The 14,510-nt window shown below is 50.2% G+C and overlaps 1 protein-coding gene across 1 annotated transcript in view; it reads right to left on the bottom strand.

Moving 5' to 3' along the window:
- Nucleotides 1–1,638: 1,638 nt before the first annotated feature.
- LOC125951081 (basement membrane-specific heparan sulfate proteoglycan core protein) overlaps nucleotides 1,639–14,510 on the bottom strand; it is a 91,176-nt gene continuing 78,304 nt past the window's right edge. The window contains exons 41-53 of the mRNA XM_049679619.1: nucleotides 14,148–14,328; nucleotides 13,064–14,058; nucleotides 12,821–12,942; nucleotides 12,567–12,732; nucleotides 9,216–9,599; nucleotides 7,057–7,211; nucleotides 6,707–6,985; nucleotides 5,703–6,628; nucleotides 5,467–5,627; nucleotides 5,132–5,382; nucleotides 4,348–5,059; nucleotides 4,116–4,266; nucleotides 1,639–2,948 (exon numbers count right to left, since the gene is read on the bottom strand). Of these exons, the coding sequence (XP_049535576.1) occupies nucleotides 2,915–2,948; nucleotides 4,116–4,266; nucleotides 4,348–5,059; nucleotides 5,132–5,382; nucleotides 5,467–5,627; nucleotides 5,703–6,628; nucleotides 6,707–6,985; nucleotides 7,057–7,211; nucleotides 9,216–9,599; nucleotides 12,567–12,732; nucleotides 12,821–12,942; nucleotides 13,064–14,058; nucleotides 14,148–14,328 (4,517 nt within the window). The 3' untranslated portion in view covers nucleotides 1,639–2,914. The remainder of the gene's footprint in view (nucleotides 2,949–4,115; nucleotides 4,267–4,347; nucleotides 5,060–5,131; nucleotides 5,383–5,466; nucleotides 5,628–5,702; nucleotides 6,629–6,706; nucleotides 6,986–7,056; nucleotides 7,212–9,215; nucleotides 9,600–12,566; nucleotides 12,733–12,820; nucleotides 12,943–13,063; nucleotides 14,059–14,147; nucleotides 14,329–14,510) is intronic.

Raw genomic sequence — 14,510 nt, 5'->3', positions numbered from 1 at the left:
GCGCTGCTGCAGCGTGTGTTTGGCCCGGGTTAGCGCCTTCACCGTTACCCTGCTCTCGACCGACGGGTGCAGCAGTGGCGATAGCTGATCACTGCCCACTACGCTGGCTGCAGGAGTTGGCGTGGGTACGGCAACGGCAGCAGCTGCAGCGGCCGCGGCTACTGCAGCAGCCACCGATACTGGTGGTTGCTGCTTGCTGGATTTACCAGAGTCCTTCTTGTCCTTCGTCCTGCTGCGACCCTGAGTCGGCGGATGATGCGTGTTGCTCTGGTGATGGTTCTGGTGCTGGTTTTGGTCGGAGATATTGTGGTGCGACTGCCCTGGCTGGGACTGCGGCTGCTGCTGTTGCGGCTGCTGGTGTTGTTGCTGCTGCTGCTGCTGCTGTTGCTGTTGCTGCTGCTGATGATGATGCTTCGAACTGGCACTCTTCGGCTTGTGGGAATTGCGCGGAAAGCCTTGGCCAGCGGAGGCGGCCGACATTTGGTTCGCGTAGAAGGCATTCTTATCGTACTCGGCGTACGGATTGTAGGCGTGCTGGTGGTAGAGGTTGAACTCCTCTATGCTGAATGGGGGCGGAATTTCCATCGGAGTTGGATGTTCTTGTAGGTCCACTTGCAAGTAGGAGTACGGAGGTTCCATAAGGCTCGCTCTCTTCGGGGGGTTCGCTGTCCTCAGTCGCTCGGTGCTCGCGAGCTATGGTTGCATTATCCCCAATCGTCACCAAGAAGGATAAGGGATTTCCCGGCACGCCGCGGGGTTATTTTCTCAAAATGCCGGACACCTAAAAACGGGGGAAAACTTGGAGTAAACAACGCGTTTGGAGAACTGGTTTCGAAAACCCCATTTTTCGAATTCGAAAAATTCGAGTAAAACTGCTCGAAACAAACTGCTTTTCAAAAAGTCCCTTAATTTCGAGCAGCGAGCAGTATTCGAGAAGCGTGTTCGCTTGAAATGATTTTCTTGCTATTATTTGCTTGCAATTCAAGTTAGACCATTTAAGTTGGCCGTTATTTGACCTAAATTTCACCTTAGTTTGTGTTCGGTCTTTTTTCTTACCTAAAACATTTGTACTTTGCAGTGAAACAGCAGTTGAACAACGAGTTGATGATCACACAATGCACAAGATATGAACCGGAAGCTCGTAGTCCGTTCGCTTCGCAGCTACAGCAGCAAGTGTCTGGAAGAGGCAGCCTCTGCTATACTAGTAACTGTTGGACGGGTTTACGATGGAACAATTTAGAATTTAGGGTAAAGCAGGTAAAACGAACGTAGAGTACAAATTCTTACTATAACCCAGGAGATAAACTGTAGCATTTTATAATGCTGTGGAGGTCTGTGTCGTGAGAAAAGGTAGTGAATGACCTAACTAGAATCCTCAAAGTGTACAAAGTGACGGTAGCACAGGTATGTGAAACAGTCAGCAAACTACCTGATGAAGTATTTAAAAAAATCTAACCCACACTGCCGGTATTTAATGTAAAAAAGAAAAGAAATCATTCCCGGGAGTTCCCCGGGAAAGTGCAGACAAGTGTTTTCAATAAATCTGTGGCATCCAACCTTACTTGTAGGCATAGTCTTTGAACAAATCATTTCTTTCTCTGTTGCACCCGCAAAAAACGTATCCTCCCTCTCCTTTAACATTGACTATTCATTTATTGTCGTAATTGATAGGAAAAAAAATAGTTGTATGGCATATCTATAGGCCCCTTCTTCGTTATGGTATTACTCGTTTATGCTTTACCGCGCGAGTTCGCTTTCGTTTCGCGATCCTTTGAGCCGTGAGCATGGTGTTCCTTCGCCGCCACCGCCGCCGCCGCCGCCGTGCGCGCTTTCCTACTCTCCGTTTGATTTTGATCTCTTCTAAGCGTATGATGATGATACAATGCAGCAGCGCACCTTAGCATTTGATGTAAACATCAAAGAAACGGATCGAAAAATCGAAAAAAACGGATATGGCAGCTGATTCGCTCACAAAACCGAAACGATCGGGGGGTTAGTAACAAAAAATCGAATCCCGCGTCATGTGTATACGACCGCGCCGCTGGTTGCTGAGATTACAGAAATTAAAAAAAATAAAACACTGGACTACTGCTGTGCTGGGCAGTAAAGACGTAAAGATGGCGGTGAGTTGGCCAGTACTGAACACAAGAACAACAGGCGCTTCACGAGTGCCGAGGCAAGGGGCGCTCAAGCGAAGGCGAATGTGAGTAGTAGAGATGGGTGGGTATAGCTGGCGTAGTCATTGTTGAAGCTCTTTAATCTCTAACTATAGCGCACCACACAGCGACAGTCTGCTGGCAGGTGAGTGAGCATACCATCCACTCGTGAACTGCTGACTGTGGTTGTTGCTGTTGCTGCTGCTGCTGCTACTGCTGCTACTGACTGGGCTGGGTGGAACTAAACTGGCAGTTTCCGTGGGATGTGGGTATGCTTGTTGCGTGTGCCTTTTATGCTGCTGGAAAGCAAACTTTATGTCGAACCCAAAATTCTAGATGAACACAACCCGTAACGGTATTACTACGGTCCCTTCGGTCCCAAGGTGTATCTGACGTGGGTTTGACTGGAGCCTGTTCGTTGTGGTAGGACCCCTCTTTGTCCTCCTTCCTTCCTTTCCCTGCGCCCCCTTCCTTTTTTGCATTTTGCGTTTTCTTTTTACATAAATACCTACAATTATTTGGCACATTCGTTGTTTGCTCACCGCGACCGACGACCGTTCATACAACCGTACTCCGTCGCCCTGCAGATCTCTTCTGCTGTTGCTGTTGCGTGTATGTGTGTGTTTGATCTCTCCTCTTCTCTATGTTTGATAAGATACGGGGTTTTAGTGTTTAGGCAACTTGCGCACTCCTTCCTGCTCTCCTCTGATACACGGATTAGTGATTTCATTTGTTTCGCTCCAAGCGACGAACCTCGATTAGACCACTGGCGGCTCGGTACCTAGGTCGACTCTGCGGGATCGGGAAGAAAATGGAGCGCGATCATATGAAGAGAGAAACAGAAATAATCGATCAGCAAACAACAACAACAACGGGAAGGGGAACGGGAATGGGGACCCGCTTGGGAGAGGGGAGGCGGAAGTCCCTCCGGTTAACGTTAGTGGTGTTCCAGCACTCTAGAAATTGGCTATGTTTTATACATTTGTCTCTATAAATAACTATATGTTGAGTATAAATGCGCGCTATATGTACAGTTCGTTGTGTGCATTGATACAGGCTGCCGTGACCTAGAGATGCGATAAGCATTTCCGGTTTCTGACTTTCGTGACCTTGAAATGCGCAGTGCTTTGGCGACGCCATGGATTCGTCATTATTTACACAATTAGTATTCGTGCGCCTGTTCCATTTCCCAAAACCTTCATCCGTTAGTTAGAGTAATGCAAGGTAAAGGAGTTGCGTTGAGCATCTGTGTACCCGACCCGGCCGATACTGGTACGATTTGCTGGTCCATTTTCTGTTTTTTTGGTAAGTTTGATCGCTTTTGATCTGATATCAGAGAGTTCGTTTACGTTTGATGCCCTGATCGCGTTTAGTAGGGCTAAGGAACTCGGCTACAAGTATTTACAATCTGGATCTTTGATTCGATTCTCGATCCCGCTTCGCTCACGACGTGCTGATATGCTTCTTTGCTTGCGCTGTCTCTGCTTGCTAGCTATTAGCTAGCCCGCAATCACATGGTATGCTGGCTATCTGGCTTTAGATTGTATTTCATAACCAGCAACCGAGGCGCGGTAGCACCGGATAACAGCATACTAGCAGCAGACCGACCACTCGCCACGAGAAACCAGCACGGCCAGCACCATTGTTACCGTAGGGTCGCGGATAAATAATATGAACCGGAGGTGGTTCCTCAATTTTATCGAACTCGTACGGACCGAGCGCATCATTATCGAACTCATCGAAATCGGTATAAAGCAGTGAGGAAGGGATCCACGAGGGACTATTAAGGTTTTGTGGAGCCGGGAGGTGGTTAATACATCAGGCGGTTACCAGAAAATTATTACCGAAGTCCATGGCAGCATGGTTACAGAGAAGGTTTTGCGGATGTTAGTTACCTCTCATACACGAGGGACGTTTGTTGCTAAAAAGTCGGAATGTACCCAAACCCACGATACTCACTCGTCACAAGTATCGACGTTGACCGCACGGATCGCCCAGTCGCGCAGCTCCACCGTTTTCCGCTTTTCGTTGTTCTCGACGCTGAACACACATCCGTCGAAGCTCTCGTTGTACCGATTGCCGGTGAACCGCTCGATGTCTGGCACACCACCTGCAAGAGCAAAAGCAAAATCAGAGCGTGCGTGCGTGTGGCCACAAGGGCTCATTGGACGCGATCGTGGGCGATACGTACCGATGTAGATGCTGCCCGGTAGGTGCATCATCTGCTTGCCGGTCGGGCGCGTCTCACCGTGCACGGTCAGCGAGTCCATCTGCAGATGGAACTGGTTACCCTGGCGGCGTATCAGCGCGACATGCTGTTCCCCGTCGGCCATGTACCCATCGCTGCGGATCGTCGACTCCTGACCATCCATGCGCACCGTCAGCTCAACGTAACCATCCTGGATCGCCAGCGCGATGTGATCATTGCCGAGGTACTCCTCGTCATTGCGCTGACCGTACCACAGCAGCAGTCCATTGTCCTGGTACGCGCTAAACATGATCGCAATCTCGGTCGTCAGCTGATTCGGACCCTTCTCCAGCGACTGCGGACTAATCTCGACGAAACCATTGCCGTGGAACCGTGGCGCAACGATCGTGTTGAACTGGGTCTCACACCGCAACCCCAGATAGCCGGCTGGACAGATACAGGTATAGTTGAGTCCACCGCCGTGCGTCTGGCAGACGCCACCGTTCTGGCAGGGCCGCTCCTCGAGGCACACGTCCGTGATGCTCTGACAGTCGGGACCACCGCGTCCGGGCCGACAGGTGGCCGTACTGTCCTCACCGTACTCGACATCGTCGGAACCGCGCGGTGGTACCACCGTCTCCGTGCCGCAATGGTACACGTTGGCCGAATCGCGAATGTCTTCGATCATGTTGACCTTATTGCCCGATGTTTCCAGCTACAAACATCGATCAGTGATTAGTTCTTGCGGTGTTCCGTGTGTCGGTTAAACGCGAAACGTCGTACTTACCTCGGCAATACATCCTTCGAAGCCGCGCGTCACACCGAGCTCCTTGCTGATGACCAACCGCTTATCGTAGCCTCCGACGTACACCATCGTTTTAAGCATGATCGCGATGTTACGATACGTGTCGTTATTAATGACCGGCTCCTCGTCAACCTGCAGGAAACCGGACCCGTTCCTTACCCGGCCAGTCGACACCACATACCAACGGCCGGCCTCAATCGGTACAGTCGAGCGCAGTATCAGTGGTTTGATCTCTGCACAGAGACGAAATCGAAAAAGCAATGGCAATTAGGTGAGGCTCTAGCACTTGGCCTACTTTTTGTCAGCCTGGTACTTACTGCCAGCAACAGTGTAACGCAGCTCGATGGCACCATCGTTCAGTATAACGGCCATGTAATCACCATAGGATTGCTCATTCTCGGCCGTATACGCGAGGATACTGTTCTCGAGCGAATCCGCCTTAAAGCGGAACCGGACCGTGCGTTTCGTTTGTAATTTTCTAAAAGAAAAAAACAGAGGCATGCGGCGACTTATTTGATGTCCCCGAAAAAAACACAGTGCACATGGAACTTACTCGTAGGCCGCATAGCTGCCATCCTTGAACGCTAGCGTGGCATCGGTGTAGTGTTCGGTGTACTGGCACCGGTCACCCGTCTTGTGCAGTGGACAGTAGCACTCCGAGCCTCGGTCGGTCTCTTCGCAGCGACCGACACCGCACGTATCGATCGAACAACCGGCACCCTCGGTTTCGCAGTTCGGCCCAGTGTATCCTTCGCGGCACAAACACTTGTAACCGCGCGTCGTTTGCGATTCCATGCACGTACCAGCGCCATTGTTGCACGGGTCTTCGGCGCAGGTTTCACACGCCGTCAAACCGACGGTCGAAATCGCATCCTCGTACAGCTGCACCTCCCGGCTGTTCACCTTCAGCTGGCTGATGCAACCGATGAAACCTTCCCGTGACTCGACCGCACCGGCCGGTAGCGTGTTAACGTTCGGTACGCCACCGACGTACAGATTACCTTCGAGGTTGAGCCCGTGGAAGCGTAGACGATCGGGGAAGTTGACCGGAGCCTGATCGTTGACCAGCAGGAACCCATTCGCACGCACCCGGTTCACCTTCACCGTGTGCCATTCGCCACGGCGGACCGGTTGGTCGGGTTGTAGCATCACCTGCTCGCCACCGAACCGGAACCGGAACTGTGGGTAGCCGGCGTTCAGCGAGAGCGCGATAAAGTCACCGTTGGCACCGTGCTGGGCACTGTACAGCAGCAGACCGTTCAGCTTCTCCGGTTTGAAGGTGATCTCGAAGTAGAACTTGAAGAACGCGTCGTCGAGGGGTTTGTACTCGATGTAGCTGACCGGGGATTGCGCGAAGAACGGTATGATGTTGTTGACGATCAGCGTGATCACCACGTTCGCCGATTGGCCACCGCTCTTCGATTTGCAGATGTAAGTGCCGGCGTCTGAGGCCTGCACGTTCGGTAGGACGAGGACGGACTGTAAAGGCACCAGAAAGGAAGGAATGCAGCATTAGTAGCGTAATGGGCGCATCGCGGAGCATCTGCAGACACTTACGGCTCGGTGGTCCTGATCGGCCGGTAGTTCACCGTCGCTACGGGACCACTGGTACGAGGCCGGGTAGAGGTCGGTGTTGCACTGAAGCCGGGCCGTCGTACCACGATCCGCGTACTCGATGCGTGACGACGTGCGCGGTATGTCCGGGATCGTATTGTCCTCGACCTGCAGCTCGAAGTTGGTGATGTATCGGAGGCCATCGTCCGTGTAGCAGATGCACGTGTACCGGCCCGTGTCATCTTCGCGGGCGTTGGCAATCAGTAACCGGTTGCCATCTTGCTGTAAGGGCGAAAGTAACGGGTGCAGGTTAGAAGGAACGAAGAAGAACCGGCGAACTGCGGCCAACTTACGCGAATGTTGTACGGTAGTGGTGCTCCGTCGGCCTTCTCCCAGCGTATCGGTACACTGGTGCCCGCTGAGGAGGTACAGTCCACGGTGATCGACTCACCTGGCCGTACGTACGAGCGTGCCGGTTCCAGTTGCAAGATTGGCAGCGACTCGGGCGCTGGTTTTTCGGTTTTTTTTTTTTTGGTCAGAAACAGAAACGACAGGAACGACAGATAACGACAGAAAGCGAGAATTAGTGGAACGCGGTACAGTGCGGGACGTGGTACTTCGTGGTGGCTCCAGTTTTTTTTTTTCACCACGGTGGTTCCCGGGTGGGATGGATTACACCCGGCTATTACGTTGGTAACATTCACGATCTAAATGTATTCTAGTGGCCGATTCGGGGTTTAATTTCACTACTACTGGAGGTAAGTGGTCCGAGCGTTCTCGCTACATACGCCCCCATCACCATCACTTCCGGGATCTGGTTTATCTATCTACTACTGCCACCGCGGTTTTTGTGAGGCTAAGGAGCGCTTCAGATTCTTGGATTACTGTGAGACGAGCGCTCTGTTCGCCCCAAAAACGGGGGGAGTCGCCACAACTAAGAACATGTACTTCCAGCTCCAAAAAAAAAAACACCACCATTACCACCACCAATAGTAGTTAGATGACAGACGCAGAGGCACCATAACCTCACTAACTAGCTACGAGCACGAGCGCCATCATGGTAGGCGTTGTTAGTTGATGGCGTTAGGAAGCGTTACGGTGATTGGTGTATACGAATAAGATGGGGATGGTGATGCTGGTTAGTCAACCCTTCTTAAACCAATGTCAGTAGCAAACCGGTTAACACACAGTACACAGGCGCGTGTTACTAGCAGACGCGTCACATTCGATCGAAGCCAACTGATTTACTTTTTTTTGTTAAACGGGTCGAGTAAAGGAGTAAAGTTCGTCTTTACCAGAGAAACCCTTCGCGGTCCAATGATCGGAAAACGAAACAAAAGAAACGAAACCAAAAAGGCAACGGGACAGTAGAGGCAAACGGAACGTTAACAGAACAGAAGCAGAAATCAAAAAACAGGGCAACAGGGGAAAAGTTTTGGTCTAAAAATGGCGTATGGAAGGCAGCAAAATAAAAAAACAGAAAGACAAACACAACAGCGAGCGAGTTGGATGAGCCAAAGCCAAATGAAAAACAAAAATGCATCTCCTGCGCGAAAAAGGAACGCGAAGGGAGCACAAAAAATCGATTCGAAAAAATGAAAAATCTAGAAAAACGGCAACACAAAGAAGAAGCGCACACTGAACACGGCAGGGCAGGGAAAAGTTAAAACATGATCAAACTACATACCGTACCTGGCGTGCCGTTGAAGGTTGTAATACATACATCTTACGCGCATTGTGTATGCGTGTGAGCGCAAAATTTGGCAATGCCAAGAATTAGACTACAGAAAAAAACTTCGAATTGAACTAAACAGCTTGTCAGCTAGATTTGGGAGACAAGACTGATAGCGGACGGATAACTCCTTTCCTACAACGTGCACACACTCACACACACACACATAGTGATCTAGGCGACGGACAAACAAATATGATGCTTTTAGCACATAAGCGAACGGCACCCAGGATTCTTGAGTTCAAGTCACAAAAGCACTATCGAGTACAAGAATGGATGTCTAGATGGGTTCGAGTGGATGGGTTTTGGGGCTTTTCGCACTACGCATCATGTCTGGGTCCATGGGCACCGCTACAGTTGAACTTCCAATTGGGTTGGCCTGGGGTCAGATTGGTGTTGATTTGGAATTTTTCAAATTCATGGCCCCGTTCTTAATGCCACTGCTTGGCAAGGACACCGGACATGGTGCCATAATCAAACTGGATGTAACGAAGATGGATCGACGAGTAAAACGACAAGGACAACGGGGGCAGCTACGCGATGTTGCGACAACACTATCTACGGAGTTCTACGGAGTTATGCAAGTGCCTGGATGGACTCTGGTGTACACAACTATGCTAGGGACATACACACACACACAGTACTACTCGCGAGTGAATACTAGCGCAACACAGAGCCGGGAACAGAACGAGTAAATATGAAGGATAATAATCAAAAACAGAAAAGTAACAGATGGATAATAAGGGGAAAAAAAAGAAAAGGGGCTTTTTCATAACAAACCGAAGTAGAACGTTGGTGGTTTACGCTTCGGACGATCGACCTCGACACCGTCACCGTCGAGCCTACCGTTGCGACCCCTTGGTTGTTCCTTCATCGAGCGCGTACGGGGCCGAACCGGCCGCCTAGTCCGGGCACCGATTTGCGGTCTAGCCGCCGTGCTGTTGGTGGTGTGGCTGCTCTCCATGAGGGCGATCGGCCTACAACTGTCCGGATCGTATCGATCCTGGCAGATGTAACGCATGTTATCTTTGCAGACCCATTGGCGCTGTATGCAGATCTTGTACGTCACGGTCACGACCACCGGACACAGGTAGTCGGTGTTGCGGCAATCCCCAGCCGCCACCAACGGTTGCCTGGGCTGTTCCGTTGTTGTTCCTCCTTCTCCTTCACGAAAACAAGGGAACAATGAACGGTGCCGCACCCAGCGTGTTTCACCGTGAATTGAGAGACTGTTTGGCACGATACAGTGGGCGGCCATTTTCAGACCGCGAGCATTTTTTTTTTTACACAACAACATACACGAGTAAGAGCGCAATATGGTATAGGGAGGCCAATTTTGGGATGCCAGTCGCTATATGCCAGATCAGCAGCACGCGCCATTTGCCGTCACGCCTTTACTGCACACTCGAAACATTGGAAGCGTTCCCCGTACCTGGGGAAACATAGTAATTTGGTCCGAGCTGTTCGAGTAGATTCACTCAACTTTGTTTGTTTGTTATTTCGGTTTGGTCCAAACTTGCGGCGCAGTAAATCGTGACGGACATTTTGGGGGTTTTTTCGTTTGTTTGGTTTTGGTTTTGAATTTTGGAATTCCGACTCGCATCCTCCGCGGGATGAAACGCTGCATATGAGAATGGCAAGCATGAGGTGCGGATTGCGGATTGAGCAGTGGCTGCCACTCGAAGGCCAACTTCGGGTTTCGAACGATACTACACGCTACGCTAGTTGCGGCTATGGTGCGTAATGTGGAGGCAAACGTTAGCGAAGGTGCGATGTGATGCTGGAGATGCATGCCTGCATAATCTTTCGTTTTGTGCTGGTGTTGTTCAACTTCGAGTGATGATGTGATAGTGATTGTGACGATGATGATAGAGTCGAGATGGTGATCATGATCTATTAACCGTGCTAGAGAGGGTAAATACACTCCACACACAAACACACACACAAGTACGAAAACAGGCTAGTAACAACGTTGCCAAATCAAAACACATTCAACAACAACTCCTTTTCGGAGTGTCCTTTTAGAGGCGCTCGATCGCGCATAGTGTGGGTCGTGTGTTTCGTGTCAGGCTACGTATACACAGGATACACAAACCGGGACATGGACACTGGAAACCCCACCGCTAGTGCTGGTAGTGACAGAAACGCCAAAACGGGGTTTTGATTTGCTGATTGTTAGTGCGACAAGTACCACGTATCGTCGTCAGTGTCGTCATTGATAGTCATTGTGGCTCCACAGTCTTCGGTGTCAGGATACGGTTTCAGGAGGTTGGCGTACAGGCGGCTGGACCTTATGCTTTAGATCAGCTGGGGGATTGAAGTTCTGAGTGTAACGGACAACAACGAATGAACTGTTTCTGTTGTTATATTTGTTTTTTTTTTTCTTTTCATTAGTAAAATTTGGTCAGTAGGTGTTTTATTGTCCCTTTCACATTGCCTTCCCTCCTCTTTTACTTGTTTTTTTTTTGCTTCCTTCCCTTCCTTGCAAAATGGCAACAACTTTAATACTACCTTTCCTCCCTTCTACGCCATCCCGTAGTTCCTGCTTTTGTGTTTTTGCTGTGTTTTCGGTTAATGTTACTCGTACGGTTTACATATGGGGTTAGTTGTAAAGTACTCAAAACACTTGTGCCCTGTGTGTGCATCAACAATATCTAGGGGTGTGAGTGTAGTTTGTGGTGTGGTATTGTTTGATGGGTGTGTTTGTATGGTTTTACGGAGATATAGTGCATGAGGGTAGGTAAGTTCTACTACTAGTTACGATAGCATGATGATGGTGATGATGCAAAACGGACAGCTCTAGCTCTAGCTCTAGCTAGTCAACAGAGCATGGGCTCGGGAGTGTGCGCATTGCCGTGATGCAAATTTCGAGGATCGCTCTTTGCTGCAACAAGCAGTGGCATCCGTTGCCTAATACGACGATGATCGTGGTTTTCGCATCCTGTACGCACGAGCATGCACAAACAACAACACTAGAGTGTGTTAGCCAATGGTGATATACGGACTGTACTGTATGTAGTATGTAATGTATGTCTGCGCGGAGCATCATACCTAACCTATGGTTCACGATCAGTGGTAACAAAACACGATCGAGGATCGTGTCTGCGTCTGTGTGTTTTTGAGGCTGTACGTGACAACATGGGCAGTTGTATGTTTTACTCATTTAATGTGGCAGTTTCAATGTACTGGATGGGGGGGTTCTAGCATTGATCTTACGGACGGATCAGGTCATGAATGGCTGAGAGCTTTCTTCTACGACCAGAACATTTCTATAACCCTGCATGTATGTATCCCTGTATGACTTGACGCGATCGAGAAAGCTTAAGCGGGAACCGGATGAGATGGGCAATCTCCGGTCGAAACTCTCTCTCTCCTGCTCCCTATGTACACTTCGTTTTGGTTCTACAACAAACGAGAACATCCCTGGGCTTTGGTAGGATGACATCCAGCGTACTAATACTAGTAAGGACTTGACAATTTGCTACGACTGTGTTTGCCGGCCCAAGTACGGCGAAGTGACCTCTAGGGGTGGACGTTAGAAGTGTAGTGTACTACCACTACTGGTACCATTACCGATATTTGTGCAATTTTGCTAACATTACTACCAACTACTACTACCATTACTACTACTGCCACTACGGCTACTGCTACAATGGATAATGCTAAAGTTGGCAGACGAGTGGGCCGTAATCGTACTGTTCGCCAATTGAAATCCATCAAAGGAGGGCTGGAAACAAATGGGCTGGACTGACATTGTTTTTTTTTGGCAATGGTAACTAGATTCTTAATTAACTGTCCATTTGCATAAGGACTCGAATGCAAAGTGCACCAAAGTGGGCCATGTAGAAACAAAATCACTGGATAATCGAAACTGAAGCTAGCAGGCGGCTGTGTGGCACTGTATGTGGTCAAGTATCGGTGTGCTAGACATGAGTACTATTGGGTTCGTTTAAAGATTAATGCCCACCACCTAGTTTCTAGAGCATCACATCAGGGTGTTTCTGGCCCCGTGTGTTGTAGGTTGATTGCTATTTGCGATTTGCTTTTTGTTTTTTTTAGAGCTGCAGTTTGCAGAATTTGCATTTGAATGTATGTGGGTGTATGTGTGTCTGTGTGAGTGGGACTACTTACGACTGATCGCCAGCTCGACGCTATCGTACACTACGGTTTTGTTCGGGTAGTACATAATACACTCGTAGTGGCCAGCATCATCCGGCGTGACGTCCTCGAGCTGTAGCGTTTTACCATTGATCTGCGCCCTCGCTGGTAGCCCTCCTTCCCGGCGGACCCACTGGTACTGTGAGTGTTGGTAGCGGAAAGAAGAAACAGATGAAACTCGAGTGTTCGAAAAGCGTGAGGTCATTGGTGCCGTATGTGCTACTCACTTGAACGTTCAAGTACGGTGATTGCATGGACGGTAACTGGCAGTCCAATCGGATTGTCGATCCACGTGTAACTTGATAGTACCGCTTGCCATACTCCGGTTGATTTGGAACCATCTCGTTTCCTGTGGGATCGGGCAAGACGTTAAAATGTGAGAGAAATAGATATAGAGAGAAAGCGATAGAAAGGGAATGGATACGCCTTAGATCTATTCCTTTTCCGTCCCCCCGTGAGTGCTTTCTTACTGTTAACGATCACTTCGGCCGTTCTGGTCGTGTTTCCGTAGGCATTGCGGGCTGTGCAGTAGTAGCGACCGGCGTCCTCCACTCGGATGCTGTAGAATCGCAGATAGTTACCGTACACCTGTACGCTGTTCGGCAGACTACGGTTGTTGGCGCCGTGCCAGTACGACGAGATCGGCTCTTCGCCCGTGACGTTGCAGTAGATGCTAACCTGATCACCCGGTAGCACCGTCATCGGCATCGGAGGGCTAAAGCTGATCTTGAGTGGCGCTATGACCTCGACCTGAATCCGTACCAGTGTCATCGGTTGTGCCGTGAGTCCACGCACGATACAATCGTACAATCCGGCCATATCACGGCCCGCGTTTTCGATCGTGAGGTTACCGCCACGCAACCTCGAGCCGTACGGTAGGGGCTGACCATCGGAACGGCGCCATTCCGTTTGCACGGTTTGCTGCTCCTCGGTACACGTCAGCGTAATCTGATCACCGAGGACGGCCGTGTAGTACTTGAACACTGGTTCGTCCTGACGCCCTGGTGGTGGGGGTGGGTACGGTCGTGGGCGTTCCGTCACCGTCGGCCTATCATCGTCACCATTCGGGCCAATGTCACCGCGCTTCGGATCGACTTGAAGCGTCAGATACTGGGAGTCTTCACCGGCAGCATTGACCGCCCTACACTCGTAGGTGCCGGCATCGTTCAATTCGGCACGGTACAGCTGCAGCGTTACCTCGCGCAGTCCCTCGACCGGCGACTGGTATGCGGAACGTGCGGTACCACGTGGTGGTGTGAGGGTTAGCGTTGGCGCTGGTTTGCCGGTGGCCGAGCAGTAGATCGTGAAATCGTCGTTCTCCGTAATCTTGTGGTTTTCGTACGGTACGAGCGTTATCATCGGTGGTTGCAGCACTTCGATCGTGTTAACCAGCGACACCGTTCCGGCAACATTCTCTGCCCGACACTCGTACTCACCAGCGTCCTCGAGTGTTGCTTCACGTAGCCTGCAAACGATGAGATGAGCAAGGGTTTTGTGTGTTTAGTGTTCTTACGGTTACAGTGTCAGATGGTCCAGCCGGATGGTTCTACTCACGTAATTACACCTTCGGCATCGTTAGAGAACCGAGTGGACAGTGGTTTGCGATCCTTTCGGACCCAGGTAATCGTAGGATATGGTACACCAGCGGAAGCACGACAGCTCAAGCGTACCGACTCACCGACCTTGATCGTCTGCGGTTCGCTGGGGTACAGCTCTAGGACGGGCCTTTCGCGTCCTACAAAGATTACGGTGGGGAGAGATGTTAGTGCACGGAATCGAGATCATTCGATCATCTTTGACTAAACGGAAGGCTTCCGTAGCGCAAAGGTAACTAAATAACATAAGGTAATTTACCGGTAATCGCTTCGAGAGCTTGCAAGTGAATGTTACAATAGAGCATTATTATGAAAAAAATGA

Source organism: Anopheles darlingi, chromosome 2 (genome assembly GCF_943734745.1).
Source record: "Anopheles darlingi chromosome 2, idAnoDarlMG_H_01, whole genome shotgun sequence".
NCBI lineage: Eukaryota > Metazoa > Arthropoda > Insecta > Diptera > Culicidae > Anopheles > Anopheles darlingi.
Note: the sequence above shows the minus strand (reverse complement) of the source record. Positions and strands in the feature narration are given on the sequence as shown.